Raw genomic sequence first — 17,997 nt, 5'->3', positions numbered from 1 at the left:
TCTGCCTGCCTGCCTGCCTATTTGTCTGTCTGTCTGTCTATCTGTCTGCCTGCCTGCCTGCCTGCCTATCTGTCTGCCTGCCTGCCTGCCTATCTATCTATCTATCTATCTATCTATCTATCTATCTATCTATCCTCCCTCACTCCCTCTCTCTCTTTCTCTTCTCTCTTAACTCAAACTCTTATAAAAATTATCTTAATTCCCTGCAAGATATTGCCAGTCCTTCAGGTCCCTTTGAGACAAACATTCAAGGCTTCAAAGATCCACAGAACTACTTTGAATTGGAGTCACCAAAGTAGATACAAGTTGGGTAATATGTAATATGGAGAGGGATAGGATAGGAAGGGATGGGATGGGATGGGATGGAATAGAAATAGGAATGGGATGGGATGGGATGGGATAGGAATAGGAATAGGAATAGGAATAGGAATAGGAATGGGAATGGGAATGGGAATGGGAATGGGAATGGGAATGGGATGGGATGGGATGGGATGGGATGGGATGGGATGGGATGGGATGGGATGGGATGGGACAGAATAGCATAGAGAATGGAATGGAATGGAATAGAATGAAAGGAATGGAATGGAATGGAATGGGATGGGATGGGATGGGATGGGATGGGATGGAATAGGAATAGGAATAGGAATAGGGATGGGATGGGATGGGATGGGATGGGATGGGATGGGATGGAAAAGCATATAGAATGGAATGGAATGGAATGGAATAAAATGGGATGGGATGGGATGGGATGGGATGGGATGGAATAGGAATAGGAATAGGAATAGGAATAGGGATGGGATGGGATGGGATAGGATGGGATGGGATGGGATGGGATGGGATGGAAAAGCATATAGAATGGAATGGAATGGAATAAAATGGGATGGGATGGGATGGGATGGGATAGGATGGGATGGGATGGGATGGGATGGGACAGAACAGCATAGAGAATGGAATGGAATGGAATAGAATGAAAGGAATGGAATGGAATGGGATGGGATGGGATGGGATGGGATGGAATAGGAATAGGAATAGGAATAGGAATAGGAATAGGAATAGGGATGGGATGGGATGGGATGGGATGGGATGGGATGGGATGGGATGGAAAAGCATATAGAATGGAATGGAATGGAATGGAATAAAATGGGATGGGATGGGATGGGATGGGATGGAATAGGAATAGGAATAGGAATAGGAATAGGGATGGGATGGGATGGGATGGGATGGGATGGAAAAGCATATAGAATGGAATGGAATGGAATAAAATGGGATGGGATGGGATGGGATGGGATAGGATGGGATGGGATGGGATGGGATGGGATGGGATGGGACAGAACAGCATAGAGAATGGAATGGAATGGAATGGGATAGGATGAGATGGGATAGGATGGGATGGGATGGGATGGGATGGGATGGGATGGAATAGGAATAGGAATAGGAATAGGAATAGGATTAGGGATGGGATGGGATGGGATGGGATGGGATGGGATGGGATGGGATGGGATGGAACAGCATAGAGAATGGAATGGAATGGAATGGAATAGAATGGAAGGAATGGAATGGAATGGAATAGGATGGGATGGGATGGGATGGGATGGAACAGCATAGAGAATGGAATGGAATAGAATGAAAGGAATGGGATGGGATGGGATGGGATGGGATGGGATGGGATGGGATAGGAATAGGAATAGGAATAGGAATAGGAATAGGAATAGGAATAGGAATAGGAATAGGAATAGGGATGGGATGGGATGGGATGGGATGGGACGGAACAGCATATAGAATGGAATGGAACAGAATAAAATGGGATGGGATGGGATGGGATGGGATGGGATGGGATGGGATGGGATGGGATGGGATGGAACAGCATATAGAATGGAATGGAATGGAATGGAATGGAATAGAATAGAATAGAATAGAATAGAATAGAATAGAATAGAATAGAATAGAATAGAATAGAATAGAACAGAACAGAACAGAACAGAACAGAATAATTTATTGGCCGTGTGATATATACACAAAAGGAATTTGTCTCCAGTGCATAAGTTCTCAGTGTACATGCAAATCAACAAAGTAATAATAACCATAATATCAACGTAATAATCATCATAATATATAAAATATCGTCATAATGCCAATAAGACAGAGTAGAGGAACAAATGAGAAGGATAAAAGCAATACAGCTACACTGCATGGGTAAATATAGTTAGACATCAGACAGCACTGTGGGAATTAGGTGTTCTGCAGAATGATGGCACAAGGGAAAAAACTGTTTCTGTGTCTAATTGTTTTGGCATGTGATATAGATATGCCCTGCAATAAGTGAACACTATGGAATAAACAATCCCTCAACGGGAGCTTGGGAATAAATACAAATTTCCAACTTCATTCCGTTTCTCGCAGAGATGTTCTTCTGAACCTATATTTTAGTTCTTAATAGCAATAAAAGGTAAAAGGTAAAGGTTCCCCTGGCACATATGTGCTAGTCGTTCCCGACTCTAGGTGGTGGTGCTCATATCCGTTTCAAAGCCGAAGAGCCAGCGCTGTCCGAAGACATTTCCGTGGTCATGTGGCCGGCATGACTAAATGCCAAAGGTGCACGGAACGCTGTTACCTTCCCACCAAAGGTGGTCCCTATTTTTTCTACTTCCATTTTTTTACGTGCTTTCGAACTGCTAGGTTGGCAGAAGCTGGGACAAGTAATGGGAGCTCACCCTATTATGCGGCACTAGGGATTCGAACCGCTGAACTGTCGACCTTTCGATCAACAAGCTCAAAATCTTAGCCATTGAGCCACCACGTCCCTTGAGCAGAGATGTTATTGTTGGGCTAATAATGTTTGTTTGCTTGTACTTTAGCCTCTTTGTTGTTTTTGTCTTTACTACAGCCACTTCTCATCTGTCCCAAGCTATGTCGGTTTTGCTGGGTGAAATTGCAGGAAACCTGACTGTGCAAGAGATGGATCAGAAACCCTCGATACTAGCAGCCCTTCAAGGTTAGACTTCAAGATTAAGAGTTCGACGCTGGTATTCTCCTGATGTCTGGAACTGCAATGCTGAACCAGTTTGGGATCCCATTATCGTGGGGGGTGGGGGCAGAGGTGGGTTTCACATAATTTTACCACCGGATTCCTGCGCACCGAAAATGTGAGCACACATATGTTCAACCTTCCGTGTGTGCACTTTGATCATGCGTGCGGCTTGCATGCATGCATGTGGCTGTTGTTATCCGCCAGCAGTCCGCAGAGCTAGCAATGGAGTCGGACAGTGAGGAGGCTGCGGAGGACAATGGGCCAGTCCTGGAGTCTGGGGAAGGCCCGGATGAGGGCTCTGCATCGGAGGCAGAGAGGGGGCCAGGACCATCTGGGAGTGATGTGCGGACTCCAGAGCCTCCAGAGGATGACATCAGAGAGGCAGAGGAACAGGAGGAGCCTGTTCCTAGTGCACGCATGCGAAGAGCTGCCAGAAGGCAGGAGCAGCTAAAGCAAAAAGGACGACTCGGGAGTAAGGCCAGGAGATGATTGGCCCCTCCCATAAGGTTTAAAAGAGCATCAAAGGCTCTTGGCCACTTTGTAGGAAAGCAACGTTGCTAAATCTGTTTTCCAGTTGGTGTCTCTTGTTTCTGAACTTTGTGGGGCTTTGCCAAGAAAGGCCTTTGGCAGGGCGCCGAAGAAGATAAAGGTTTGTGATAAGCCAAAGGACTTTTTCTGAAGGACTTGTTTTGGAATTAATTTGGACTAAGATGAGAATGAAGTAATTTCCAGCTGTTATAATAAAATAGGTTTGTTTAAGACTAATTGTGTCTGGTAATGCCTAATTGAGCCTAGGTCACAACAGCGGCTTAGAAAATGTGGCTAAATAGGATGGCATAGCGCCAGGGTGGGTGGGTGGCAGGTCGCCACTACCAGTTCGCCTGAACCAGTACGAACCGGCTGAATACCACCACTGGGAGCGGGAATCCTTAATGTCTTGCTTCTCTACACAGGATCTCAGTCATTAGCTTTGAGACCCAAGAGTCAGACACAGAGCCTTCTTTAAAGTAAGCCTGACTCCTAGGGGCTCATTGAGTACATTTGTGTTGTTGTCTTGCAATAGTACAGAGCAATTTTGGGATGTTTTATGAAGTCTCTATCGGCTTGGAATTTCTTGGTGGTCTCCTATTCATGTACAGGTTATTATGTCTGACCCTGTTTAGCTTTCCCAAGGATCAGCCAAAGCTGGTTTGATGCTGCCACCTGCTGAGATGACGACATGTCAACCATGATATGATTACTTGTAGAACTGATTGTAACGGGTAAAGAATCTAGCTAGCTGTCATGCCCCCGTCGGAGTCTGAATCTGAGACGGAAGTTGAACAGCTGACAGAGAGCGAGAGAGCGGCTCCGTTAGCTGTGGAGGAAACTGGGGAAGGGCAAAGTCAGGCTGGACAGAGCAGGTGAGAGGTAGAACAAGGGAGAGGGAGTCGAGATGAAGACCAAGGCCCAACCCCTCCTCATCCGAGTGCACGCAGGGAAGAACGCAGAAGAGAGCAACGTGGGTTGCATGGCTTACGAGGAAGGAAACGGCCCTGATTCCCTTCACAGGGCACACCTGGGGATGGAGTTTAAAGGAGAGGCAGTTGGGAGGGGCATTTGTCGGGAACAAATGCTGAATTAATCTGGTGTTGAGAGTTGTGGCCTGCGTTCCTGGCATTCCCTCCTGACTGTTTGAATTACTGCCATGCTACTGTGTGCCTATCTTGTCTTGCTGGAATTATTCTTCCCATCTGGGATTCATTATCTTGAGTGATTGATTGCAGTCATTCTGCCTACACCGTTTGGACTGGAGTATCTGCAGTCAGAAGCTGCTACAGGTTTGTGGGAGAGTTTTTCTCCAGACCGGAGAGTAAACGGGATGTTGGTGCCAATAAAGGGACTCATACCGGTTCTCTGGCTGTGTTGCCTTCGTGCCATGTCCCGGGTCATTACACTAGCTCTTTCTCAAGACAAGTAGAAAAGTACTATCCAGATAAATGTAATGCAATTCCATACCGATTTTATGAATTGACTTTGAATCTCTGAAGCGGAGATGTCTACTCTGCAAAACACTGAAACGTGGCTTATCTCCCACTCCTCTATGTCCCACTCAACATGACAGAAGTGGCTGTGAAACTGCTTCAAATTTTTGCTTCTAGTCTTTGCCTTCATATAAGGGCTGATTTGGCAAGGAAGGCAGCAAAGCCATTCTGTATTTCCCCATGTGTCCAAGCCTCAACCTGATCTTTATATAGTATAACCCAAGGAACCACAAGGGGAATAAAAGACAGCAATTTATAAACAATATTTGTGGGAGAATGCTGCAATATTTTGATGAAAATCTCTTGAAGTGTTTATTGAACGGTATTCAGAGTCATATATGCCAGATGGGCATGTATATAAGATAGATAGATAGATAGATAGATAGATAGATAGATAGATAGATAGATAGATGATAGATAGACAGATAGATAGATAGATAGATAGATGAGAGAGAGAGAGAGAGAGAGAAGATAGATAGATAGATAGAGATAGAGATGATTATCAGATGATGATCCATCATCTATCTGATGATAGATAGATAGATAGATAGATAGATAGATAGATAGATAGATAGATATAGAGATGATAGATAAACAGACAGAGATAGAGATGAGAGATAAATGATATAGATGATAAATAGAGAGAGAGAGATGATAGGTAGATAGATAGAGATAGAGATGACAGATATACATAGAGATGATAGATAGATAAATAGATAGATGATAGGTGGATAGATAGATGATAGAAAGAGAGAGAGATGATAGGTAGATAGATAGATAGATGATAAATATACAGATGATAGATAGATAGATAGATAGATATAGAGATGATAGATATACAGAGACAGACAGAGATGAGAGATAAATGATATAGATGATAGATAGGTAGGTAGATAGATAGGTAGGTAGGTAGGTAGGTAGGTAGATCTCAATATATGGTAATAGTTCATTCACCCAAGTTTCTCTCTTCACTTCTTCTTTCTCTAGGTGTGTCTTCTTCAGCCCTGATCCCTGCCAAACCTGAAAGGCTGAAAATCCAAATGAAAGGTGGGCAATGAAGAGTTCTTAATTAAAAGCCAACCTTCTTGATCCACTGACAGATTCGGTGGACGGGTGCACCTCACGCAACCAGAGTTCAGATAAATCCAGTGAGAAACAAGAATAGGAATTCTATATACTTGGAGAAATCAGATGTGAGCTGAGGAGGAAATGCCAGATACGCCCTAATTTTACATTTCTTCCCCTTGGTTTCCAGTCCAGATGCACCTTGTTTCCCCGACAATAAGACCCTGTCTTATATTTTTTTGAACCCCGAAATAAGCGCTTGGCCTTATTTTCGGGGAGGTCTTATTATTTTGGGGAGCATAGAGCAAGATGAGGCTCCTCTTGCCATCTTACCTGATTTTTATCTCTGCGTTTAAATATTTTCAGGGAGGGCTTATTTTCGGGGGAGGTTTATTTTAGAGCATGCACTCAAAAGCCCGATTTTTGCCTGAGCTGCTCAACGTGATAGCCGAGGTGGCGGTTGATACCCCCAGGCTTATGGTCATGGGGGATTTCAACCTGCCATCTATTGATGAAATGTCTGAGGCGGCTCGGAGTTCATGGCTTCCATTGCAGCCATGGACCTGACCCAGTTAGTTCATGGCCCCACTCACACGGGGGGACACACTCTGGATCTGGTTTTTGTCTCTGGCCAATGGCTGAATGATTTTGATATAGGGGATATTGTGATCGAGCCCTTGTCATGGTCAGATCATTCTCTCCTTCGACTTGACCTTCAAACCGCTACACCTCGCCTCAGGGAGGCGGAACTGATCAGGTGGTTCCGCCCCAGGCGCCTGATGGACCCTGATAGGTTCCAGATGGAGCTTGGGCCATTCCCTGAGGTTCTGGCTCATGACGCTGCTGAAGACCTGGTGGCCGCCTGGGATACGGTGGCCACTGGAGCTTTGGACCGCGTTGTGCCTTTGCAGCCTCTGACCTGGTGCCGATCCCAGGTGGCTCCCTGGTTTTCCAAGGAGCTGAGGGAAATGAAGTGCCGGAAAAGACGCCTAGAGAGTGGTTGGAGGGCCAGCCGGTCCGAATTTGATCGAACACTGGTGAGGTCTCATATTAACACCTACCTAGTGGCGATAAAAGTGGCAAAGTCTCACTACTTTTCCGCTCTTATCGCATCTGCAGATAACTGCCCAGCTGCCCTGTTTAGGGTGACCCGCTCCCTGCTCCATCTGGGAGCGCGGGAAGACCCCTTGGAGGGTAGAGCTGAGGATTTTGTACAGTATCTGCATGACAAAATTGCTCAAATTCGGGAAGGCTTGGACTCTGGCGGGATAGGTTCAGACGGGGTGATGGAGGAAGGTCTTGAGAGTGTTATCTGGGAGGAGTTTGATCCGGTGACTCCCAAAGACGTGGACAGGATTCTGGGTAGACTTAGCACGGCCACATATTTATTGGACCTGTGTCCCTCCTGGTTGGTGCTGGCTTCCCGGGAGGTTACATGAGGCTGACTCCAGAGGATTATCAACGCTTCTTTGAGTGAGTGTTGCTTTCCTGCCGCCTTGAAAGAAGCGGTGGTGAGGCCCCTCCTCAAGAAGCCCTCTCTGGACCCGGCTGTTTTAGCGAATTATCATCCAGTCTCCAACCTCCGCTTTGTGGCGAAGGTTGTTGAGAATGTGGTGGCGCGACAATTCCCCCAGTACCTGGATGAAGCGGTCTATCTTGATCCATTCCAGTCGGGTTTCAGACCTGGGTACAGCACGGAAACGGCATTGATCGCATTGGTTGATGATCTCTGGAGGGCTCGGGACAGGGGTTTTTCCTCTGTCCTGGTCCTATTAGATCTCTCAGCGGCTTTTGATACCATCGACCATGGTATCATGCTGCGCCGGTTAGAGGGGTTAGGAGTGGGAGGCACTGTGCTGCGGTGGTTCTCCTCCTTTCTCTCTGACCGGTCGCAGTTTGTGTTGACAAGGGGCCAGATGTCGACCTCGAGGCACCTCATGTGTGGGGTGCCACAAGGGTCGGTCCTCTCGCCCCTTCTGTTCAACATTTATGTGAAGCCACTGGGTGAGATCATCCGTGATTTCGGGGTGCAGTTCCACCAGTACACTGATGACACCCAGCTGTACATCTCCACCCCAGACCACCTCAATGATGTCCTTGACATGATGTACCGGTATCTGGAGGCCGTGCAGATCTGGATGGGGAGAAACAGGCTCAAGCTCAACCTGTCCAAGACTGAGTGGCTGTGGCTTCCGGCATCCCGATATAGTTAGTTGGTGCCATCTCTGACTATTGGGGGTGAGTCATTGGCTCCCACGGAGAGGGCTCGCAACTTAGGTGTCCTCCTGGATGCACAGCTGTCCTTAGAAGAACATGTGACAGCCGTGGCCAGGGGGGCTTTTTATCAGGTTCGCCTGATCCGCCAGTTGCGTCGCTTTCTGAATCGGGACTCCCTACACATGGTCACTCATGCTCTCATTACTTCTCGCCTGAACTACTGTAATGCTTTCTACATGGGGCTCCCCTTGAAGAGCACCCGGAGGCTCCAACTGGTCCAGAATGCGGCCGCGCGGGTGGTTATGGGAGCGTCATGGTGCTCCCATGTAACACTTCTCCTGCGCAAGCTGCACTGGCTCCCAGTGGTCCTCCGCGTGCAATTCAAGGTATTGGTTACCACCTTCAGAGCGCTCCATGGGTTAGGACCTGGGTATTTACAAGACCGCCTGCTGCTACCAATAGCCTCCCACCGGCCAATTCGCTCCCACAGAGAGGGGCTCCTCCAGGTGCCAACGGCCAAGCAATGTCGGCTGGCAACCCCCAAGGGGAGAGCCTTCTCTGTGGCGGCTCCTGCCCTCTGGAACAAATTGTCCCCCTGAGATACAGAGGATTCCCGACTTAAGCACCTTCTGCTGGGCCCTCAAGACGCTTTTATTTCAAGAAGCTGGGCTGGCCTAATTTTTTAATTTTTTAATTGTCAATTCTTAATTTTTAAATGTCTCAATCGGGTAGTTTTATTTTAATTAGATATGGGCCAAACTATTTAATATTTTTTAAATTGTTTTTAAATTTTATATTTGTGTGTTTTATGCTGGCTGTACACCGCCCTGAGTCCCTTTGGGAGAAGGGCGGTAAATAAATTAAATAAATAAATTAAATAAATTAAATAAATAAATAAATAAATGTCTTATTTTCGGGGAAACAGAGTAATTCTCACCTGGTCTTTCTTTCCTCATCCAGGATCGAGCTTGTTAGCAAAGACTCGTCACCAGATCAGCCGAGTGAGTCGGGCAGAGTTGGCTGACAATTTTCTACGGCTTCGTGATGAACATTTGCTGCTCAAAGAGCTCACTCAAAAGCAGGAGAACAAGATCAAAAGGTAACCCGCAAATTTATTAAAAACGTGGTTATCCATTGGATAAAACCCTGGGGATCTTTCTGATAGACTAAGGTACATAACCATTGATGGTATGTTCATTAATTCGCTTGTGGTCCTAAAGGTGCTTTTTTCAGGAGGCAACTGGACTTTCCTGTTTTTTCCTCGAAGACGTTTCGTTTCTCATCCAAAAAGCTTCTTCAGCTCTGACCGGATGGTGGGGAATGGAAGGATTTATACTCCTTGCAGATAGCTGGTCATTTGCATCCTTTTTAGTGAGTCGTTGAGGCCACTTGGAGTCCCAAAGGTGCTTTTTCAAGAGGCAACTGGACTTTCTGGTTTTTTTCTTCAAAGACGTTTCGCTTCTCATCCAAGAAGCTTCATCAGCTCTGATTGGATGGTGGGGAATGGAAGGATTTATACTCCTTGCAGACAGCTGGTCATTTGCATCCTTTTTAGTGAGTCGTTGAGGCCACTTGGAGTCCCAAAGTTGCTTTTTCAAGAGACAACAGGACTTTCTGGTTTTTTCTTCAAAGACGTTTCGCTTCTCATCCAAGAAGCTTCTGTCAGCACTTCAAGCTTCATTTACTCTAGTGCTGACATAAGAAGGAGAAGTGGAGGCATCTGAAAAGGGATGTTTGACTTTTCACCTAATATCCCCTAGGGATGGGAGGGGGGAAATTCCTTTGAGCTGGAGCAGTAGATTAGGGGTAGAGTGACTTGGAAGATGGCCAATGAGTCCAGGGGAGTGGGGAACGGAAAGGGAGGGTTTTGGGTCTGGAAGTCAGAGTTGGCTGCGATGAGTCGGAGCTAGAATGTCGTGCTTAATAAATGGGAGTTTTTCTTCAAAGACTTTTTTTGAAATGCAATTTATTTGAGAAGACCTCGAAACCTGACAGCTTCTTCAGCTCTGACCGGATGGTGGGGAATGGAAGGATTTATACCCCTTGTATAAAGCTGGTCATTTGCATCCTTTTTAGAGAGTCGTTGAGGCCACTTGGAAATTGATTTGTGTTTTCAGGGTCACCTGAGTAGTGCCAGTGGTTCCTGGCAGTTTTTTCTCTGAAAATCCATTCATACTCCCACGCCATTCAAAGGGTAGCTATCCAATTTGGGATGAACACCTTGGAATGATGTGGAAGTAGGAATGGATTTCCAGAGGGGGAAAAAATTGTAGATTACAGGAACCATCGGTGTTCCCTGAGGACACAGATAAACCTCCAAGTGCTTCAATGACCCTCTGAAAGGATGCAAATGACCAGCTGTCTGCAAGGAATGTAAATCCTTCTATTCCCCACCATCCAGTCAGAGCTGAAGAAGCTGTCAGGTTTCGAGGTCGTCTCAAATAAATTGCATTTCAAAAAAAGTCTTTGAAGAAAAACTCCCATTTATTAAGCACGACATTCTAGCTCCGACTCATCGCAGCCAACTCTGACTTCCAGACCCAAAACCCTCCCTTTCCGTTCCCCACTCCCCTGGACTCATTGGTCATCTTCCAAGTCACTCTACCCCTAATCTACTGCTCCAGCTCAAAGGAATTTTCCTTTTTTAAGCATTTTTTAAAAAAATAAAATAGAATAGAATTCTTTATTGGCCAAGTGTGATTGGACACACAAGGAATTTGCCTTGGTGCATACGCTCTCAGTGTACATAAAAGAAAAGATACGTTCATCAAGAATCATAAGGTACAACACTTAATTCTATTCTATTCTATTAAAAAAGAATGAATGACAGATGTTTAATAGCTCTTTGCAAGTGGGAGGAGATGTTGCTTGTTGAGTGACCACACACACAAAGGTTGAAGATAAATGTGGTAGTTTATTGCCTTACATAGTGACATTATATAGTTTGTTACTTTCAAGTTACAGCGTACTTGGCAGAATATCATTGGCTCACAGAATCTTCCAGGTAACTTAAATCATAGGTTAATCATTACTGCTTTGCTTAAGCACTTATAATGTTTGGCTATAGTTAAAGTCTAACATACATCCCACTTCGTCTCCTCTTATTTACAGATCTAGGGTCTTATTTTCTAATGTCATTTCCTGGCGCTTACGTGCATGTAACCTTCCTTATCTGAGGTTTGCCTTCGAGATTAGGAAAATTCCTGCACGTATGCAAACTCCTACAGATGCTGTCATGTTCACTGCACTTATAGCTCTAATGACCTCTTAGGACACCAGAATTGCAACGTAGCATTGACACCTAAAGAAGTTAACAACTAAGGAAAAGAGGAAGGTGTTCGTTCCCAAGATTATTTAAAGACATATTTTGATGATGAGAAATGTGAAACTCATGTTGTTTAGAGTGATACACAAAAACACATCACAATAATTTCACTGGGCAATATTTTGAGTGTGTCTAGTCTAATGAAAAGGACTTGGGGTGATGTGATAGCAGTCTTGCAATATTTGAGGGGTTAGGCTCATGACCGTTGCAGCATCCCAGGGCCATGCCACATTACTAACTTAACAACTGCAGTGATTCACTTAATAACGGTGGCAAAAAATCATAAAATGGGGCAAAATGCACTTAACATCTGTCTGAGTTAGCAACAGTTTTTTTTTGACTCAGTTGTGATGATAATCTGAGGATTACCTGTATTAACATCAAATTCCTCAGGCCGCTGTAAGTTAACAGGACATCCTTTGAGACTATGCAGGACCTGGGTATGTCTAGTTTGATGAAAAGAAGGACTAGGGGAGACATGATAGCAATGTTCCAATATCTCAGGGGCTTCCACAAAGAAGTGGGAGTCAAGCTATTCTCCAAAGCACCTGAGGTTAGGACAAGAAGCAATGGGTGGAAACTAATCGAAGAGCGAAGCAACCTAGAACTAAAGAGAAATGTCCTCGCAGAACAATTAGTCAGTGGAACAACTTGCCTCCAGAAGTTGTGGGTGCTCCATCATTGGAGGATTTTAAGACCAGATTGGACAACCACTAGTCTAAAATGGGACAGGGATTGGACTAGAAGATCTCCAAGATCCCTTCCAATTCTATTATTCTGTTAATTTCATTTGTTCAAGGTTACTCAGTTCTTCTATCTTTCCCTACACAATTCTTTGGCTTTTGTCTGTGGAGATTCTCGGTCATCCATCTCATGGTTGTCCCCAAAAGTGCTTTTTCAAGAGGCAACCGGACTTTCTGGACCAGAAAGCCTGGTTGCCTCTCGAAAAAGCACCTTTGGGACTTCTCTGGCTTGTGTCACCCATGACAACCTTAAACAATGGTAATGGTTGAGCTCCTAAATCAGAAAGCCAAACAAGGGTTCTGCTTTAGGAGAACCAAAACAAGGAGACCAAAGCATAAGAAGAATGGTTGCAGGAACTGGGCATGGCTAGTCTAGTGAAGAGAAGGACTAGGGGAGACAGGATAGCAGTCTTCCAATATTTGAGGGGCTGCCACAGAGAGGAGAGGGGGTCATGCTATTTTCCAAGGCACCCGAAGGCCAGACAAAAAGAATAATGGATGGAAACTGATCAAGGAGAGATTCAACCTAGAAATAAGGAGAGATGTTCTGACAGTGAGGACAAACAACCAGTGGAAGAGATGTTGCCTTCGGAAGTTGTGGGACCTTCATCCCTTCAAGAAGAGTTTGGACTGCCATTTGTCAGAAATGGTGTAGGGCAGTGATGGCTAACCTTTTTGCCATCGCGTGCCAAAAGGGGGGGAGTGGGGGGGATTGCGCATGCGCGTGCCCACACCCATAATTCAATGTGCCCCGTCCCCCTCATGCATGCACGTGTGACTCCCCCCCCGCTTTTCGCACACGATGGCATGGTGGGCCGAGTAGGCCCATTTTTTGCCCTTCCCAGGCTCCAGAGGCTTTCTAGGAGCCTGGGGAGGGCAAAAATGGCCTTCCCCACCCCCCCCATCCCTGGAGGCCATCCGGAGGCCTGGAAACAGCCCATTTCCCAACTTCCAGTGGGCCCGGAAGGCCCAAAAATCAGTTGGCCAGCACACACATGCGTGCTGGATTGAGGTAGGGCAATGCTCACGTGCCCACAGATATGGCTCCATGTGCCACCTGTGGCACCCGTGCCATAGGTTCACCATCACAGGGTAGGGTCTCTTGTTTGGGTGGGTGGGGGGTTGGACTAGATGACCTACAAGCAGGGGTGAAATCCAGCAGGTTCTGACAGGTTCTGGAGAACCGGTAGCGGAAATTTGGAGTTTGGAGAACCGGCAAATACCACCTCTGGCTGGCCCCAGAGTGGGATGGGAATGGAGATTTTGCAATGTCCTTCTCCCAGGAGTGGGGAGGGAATGGAGATTTTGCAGTATCCTTCCCCTGCCACACCCACCAAGCCACACCCACAGAACCGGTAGTAAAAACATTTGGATTTCACCACTGCCTACAAGGCCCCTTTCAACTCTGTGAATCTGTAAGGGTCCTGCTACAACAACATCACTCTCTGGGAAGACCGAGATTGGATGTTCTTTCCTTATTCCTAACCAGGATGGGCACCAAACTCTCAAGACTGAATCATGACCGAGCACAACAGGAAACCCGGAATAGGAGACCTGGAAGCTACATTCAAAACTCTGTGCGGCACCTGGACTTGGAAGAGGGTCTGGAAGAGATGCAGGAACGGGTTTGGGATTTGGAACGTCTCAACCAGCGTTTGAGGAGTCACCTGCTCTTCTACAAGCAACAGCTACAACTGCAGGGCTGCAGCCGTCACTGTCCCTATGGCCATGTCACAGCCAAGGTCAACACGGGCTTTCGTCGGCCACATACCTCTCCTAGACAAGGGCCCAAGAAGTCACACAAAGGTAAGAAGGTTGATGCGTTCATCGCTGGGAAGGTTCTGCTCCCCAAACACGACAAACCTTCTGTAATCAATCGATGATTCCTTTATTGATCTCAGGAAACAACAACTGAATGAAAAATTGCTGGTGACCTTCTATCGTTGCGCCATAGAGAGTATCTTAACTTACCGCACCTGTGTATGATTTGCCAATTGCACAGTGGCAAATGGGACAGCGCTCCAGAGGGTCAACGTCATTGCCCAGAGGATCATCGGTTGCCCACTCCCCTCTTTATAGCTCCCGCTGCCTTAAGAAAGTTCAAAACATCCTTAAAGATCCATCTCATCCTGGGCACCACTTTTTTTTTTTTTGAACTATTACCATCTGGCAGACGGTACAGGATAATTAAAAACAAGAGCAAATAGGCTGAAAAACAGCTTCTATCCCAGACCAGTAACTATGTTGAATTCTACTATATAGTGCAAGATTAATGCAATATCAGGGGTTTTCAATTCAATTGTGTAGAATGTGAAGGATGTGTGTTTTTGTTTCATTTATTTTTTTTATAGTTTTCTTATGTATGATGTACACTGAAGATGGAATTTAATTTCGTTGTACGAGGTGCAATGACAATAAAGTAAACTTAACTTAATTATGAGCGCCAGCAGCCCCGGAAAAAAATCTCTCTTTCTTTCCCAGCAGGCTAACAAGTCTGTCGAGCATCTGTTCATCTCTGCTTCCTTTTCTTCCCAGAGCTAGAGTGGGGCTTCGCTAGCAGTGGTGGCTTTTCCATCCCAAGGACCAGCCCATAGATTTCCACTGCTCTCCTCTCCTCTGCCTTCTGCGCATCCGCGCGTCAGGCACTGGACCCAGCTGTTCCTCCTCTTCCTCATCAGCCACCTCCAGACCTCTGGGGACTGTTGACTCTCCATCTGAGGGTTGACAGACGACCCAGGCTGTCTCTCTCTCCGCCAGCTCCATTCCCTCTTTTCGCCCCAGAGCTCTCAGGTTGCCTTGATGCTGATCCTGACTCCCACTCCTCTTCCTCCTCCTCTGATTCGGTTGCTGGAGGGGCCACAACAGGTTCTAGGTTGAAATTATGCACTCGATTGGAAGTCATCAAGTCGACTTTTTATGGACGCTATGCCTTTGTCGAATGAGGGGAAGTCTAAAGAGATTCAAGGACATGGCGGTCAGTCCATCCTTTTCTCTTTGTTTCTGTTTTTGGGTGACAGAGATGCAGATATCAAGAATGACAACCAGGCCAATCTCTCCCAGATATGGTGATGATGTTCTGGAAAGGTTGCAAGCAGAAACCGAAAGATTGTGAGTTCTAGTCCCGCCTTAAGTACGAAAGCTGATTGTGGGTCAGTCACTGGGAGACTGTGATTTCTAGTCTTGCCTTAGTCATTAAATGTGCCTTTGGACCAATCGTCAGATGACAGTGAGTTCTAGTCCCGCCTTCGGCATGAAAGTCAACTGGGTGTCTTTGAGCCAATCATCAGGAGACTGTAAGTTCTAGTCCCATTTTAGGCATGAAAGTTGACTGGGTATCTTTGGGCCAATCACCAGGAGATGGTGAGTTCTAGTCCTGCCTTCGGCATGAAAGTCAACTAGGTATCTTTGAGCCAATCATCAGGAGACTGTAAATTCTAGTCCCATCTTAGGCATGAAAGTAGACTGGGTATCTTTGGGCCAATCACCAGGAGATGTTGAGTTCTAGTCCCGCCTTCGGCATGAAAGTCAACTGGGTATCTTTGAGCCAATCATATGGAGACTGTAAATTCTAGTCCCATTTTAGGCATGAAAGTTGACTGCGTATCTTTGGGCCAATCACCAGGAGATGGTGAGTTCTAGTCCCACCTTCGGCATGAAAGACTCTTGGATGACTTTAAGCCAATCACTCTCTCTCAACCAAGCTCGCTGTACAGTGCTGTTATTCTGGGGAAAATAAGAAAGGAAGGAATATTAGGTACCTTTGCTCCCTTAATAAAGGTGAGATATTTTTTTAAAAAAGATTCTTTTTAACCTGCAAGAAAAAAGGTCAATCTTTAAAACTCCTTCCTATTAATTCATGAAAAACAAATGTATATTTCTGCTTTGATTCTTCTTTCAGAACCCACAGTCTGGTGCTGGCTGAGTTAGACAAGGATCATGAATCGTTGAGTTTCACACCTGATAAAGAAATTGATCTGGAATACATTCAATCTCAGAAAAGCTATCTAAACTTGCAGGAATACCGGTAAAGTTTGTTTGGTTCTTGTCTCCCTCAACGGATTTGATTTAGGATTACACAGGGAGTGGGTTTCAAAAATTTTAGCAACCGATTCTCTGCCCGGATGTAAAATTACCATCCGGTTCGCCCGAACCGGTCCGAACATGCTGAATCCCACACCTGGGATTCAGGGGTGAGTTCTAAATTTTTTTTACTACCGGTTCTGTGGGTGTGGCTTATTTTGTGGGTGTGGCTTGGAGATCATGTGACTAGGTGGGCGTTGCTAGCTGGTCACAGTCATTTCTGGAAGGTCCTCGCACTTACGACCAGTCCTCGCACTTACGACCTGACTCATTTGTTTGCTTTTAACACTGATCAGCTGTAGGACGGCCCTTTGAAGCCCCGCGGCAAAAGTTTAAACAATTTTTTTCCCTCTAGTCATCAGCCGGGACTCAGGAGGCAGCAATAGATTGGGGGTGGGACCAAATAAAAGGTGAGAATAACGTGGGTGGGGGGGTGGGAGGGCGGGGGTGGGAGAACCGGTTCGGTGACGTCATATCGTCACCGCTACTGGCTCGGCCGAACCGGACCGAACCGGGAGGAACCCACTACTGCTGGAATTACACCTATAATAGTTAGAATAATCAATCAGTGGAACGACTTGACTCCAGAGGTAGTGGGTGCTCCAACACTGGAGGTTTTTAAGAAGAGATTGGACAACCATTTGTCTGAAATGGTATAGGGCAGCGATGGCTAACCATTTTGCTGTCACGTGCCAAAAGTGGGTGGGGGGGTCGCACACGTTCATGCCCACACCCATAATTCAATGTCCCCTGCGCCTTGCCTCCTATGCATGTGCACGCGATGCCCCCTGCGCCCCCTTTTGGGCCTAGCAGGCCTACCTGACACCTCTGGAGGCTGCAAATGGTTGGTTTCCTGACTTCCGGTGGGCCCGGGAGACCCATTTTTCGCCCTCCCCAGGCTCAAGAAGCTTTCCTGGAGCCTGGGGAGGGCGAAAACAGCCTCCCCCCTTGGAGGCTGAAAACGCCCTCCCAGAGCCTCCAGGTGAGGCCTGTATTTACCTGGCATCCAAAACAGGCTGCGTGGAGACTCCTGGCAGGGGCGGTGTGGGCGGGGCCAGATGAAAATCAGCTGGCCAGTGTGCCCCACCCCCTAAGCATACACACATGTCCCCCCCATTCACCCCCACACACATGCGTGGCAGAGACCCAAAGACCAGCTGGCCAGCGGGAGGCGCACACACTTGCGCGGCAGAGCTGAACTGGGGCGATGGCTCGCGTACCCACAGAGAGGGTGCTGCATACCACCTCTGGCACATATGCCATAGGTTCGCCATCATGGGTATAGGGTTTCCTGCTTAATCAAGGGGTTGGACTAGAAGTCCTCCGAGATCCCTTCCAATTCTTATTCTGTTAATTTGCCAGGGGTGAAATGCTCCCGATTCGGACCGGATCGCCCGATCCGGTAGCGATGGCGGCGGGCAGTTCGGAGAACCCGTAGCAAAAATCCCTGCGCCCCCCCCCACCACGCTCAGCTGAGTCGCACGATCATCAGAGTTTTTTTTTTTTTTTTACTTT

The 17,997-nt window shown here is 46.6% G+C and overlaps 1 protein-coding gene across 1 annotated transcript in view; it reads left to right on the top strand.

Moving 5' to 3' along the window:
* The first annotated feature begins 2,895 nt into the window (after positions 1-2,895).
* Positions 2,896-17,997, top strand: part of RPGRIP1 (RPGR interacting protein 1) — a 66,209-nt gene continuing 51,107 nt past the window's right edge. Inside the window, exons 1-6 of the mRNA XM_087893351.1 lie at positions 2,896-2,992; positions 6,040-6,099; positions 9,295-9,433; positions 13,892-14,216; positions 15,422-15,510; positions 16,301-16,426. Coding sequence (XP_087749477.1) covers positions 2,908-2,992; positions 6,040-6,099; positions 9,295-9,433; positions 13,892-14,216; positions 15,422-15,510; positions 16,301-16,426 — 824 coding nt within the window. The 5' untranslated portion in view covers positions 2,896-2,907. The remainder of the gene's footprint in view (positions 2,993-6,039; positions 6,100-9,294; positions 9,434-13,891; positions 14,217-15,421; positions 15,511-16,300; positions 16,427-17,997) is intronic.

The sequence above is a fragment of the Pantherophis guttatus genome, chromosome 4 (genome assembly GCF_059756535.1).
Source record: "Pantherophis guttatus breed Tessera chromosome 4, ASM5975653v1, whole genome shotgun sequence".
NCBI lineage: Eukaryota > Metazoa > Chordata > Lepidosauria > Squamata > Colubridae > Pantherophis > Pantherophis guttatus.
The sequence above is the reverse complement of the archived record's forward strand: the minus strand, read 5'-3'. Positions and strand labels throughout refer to the sequence as shown.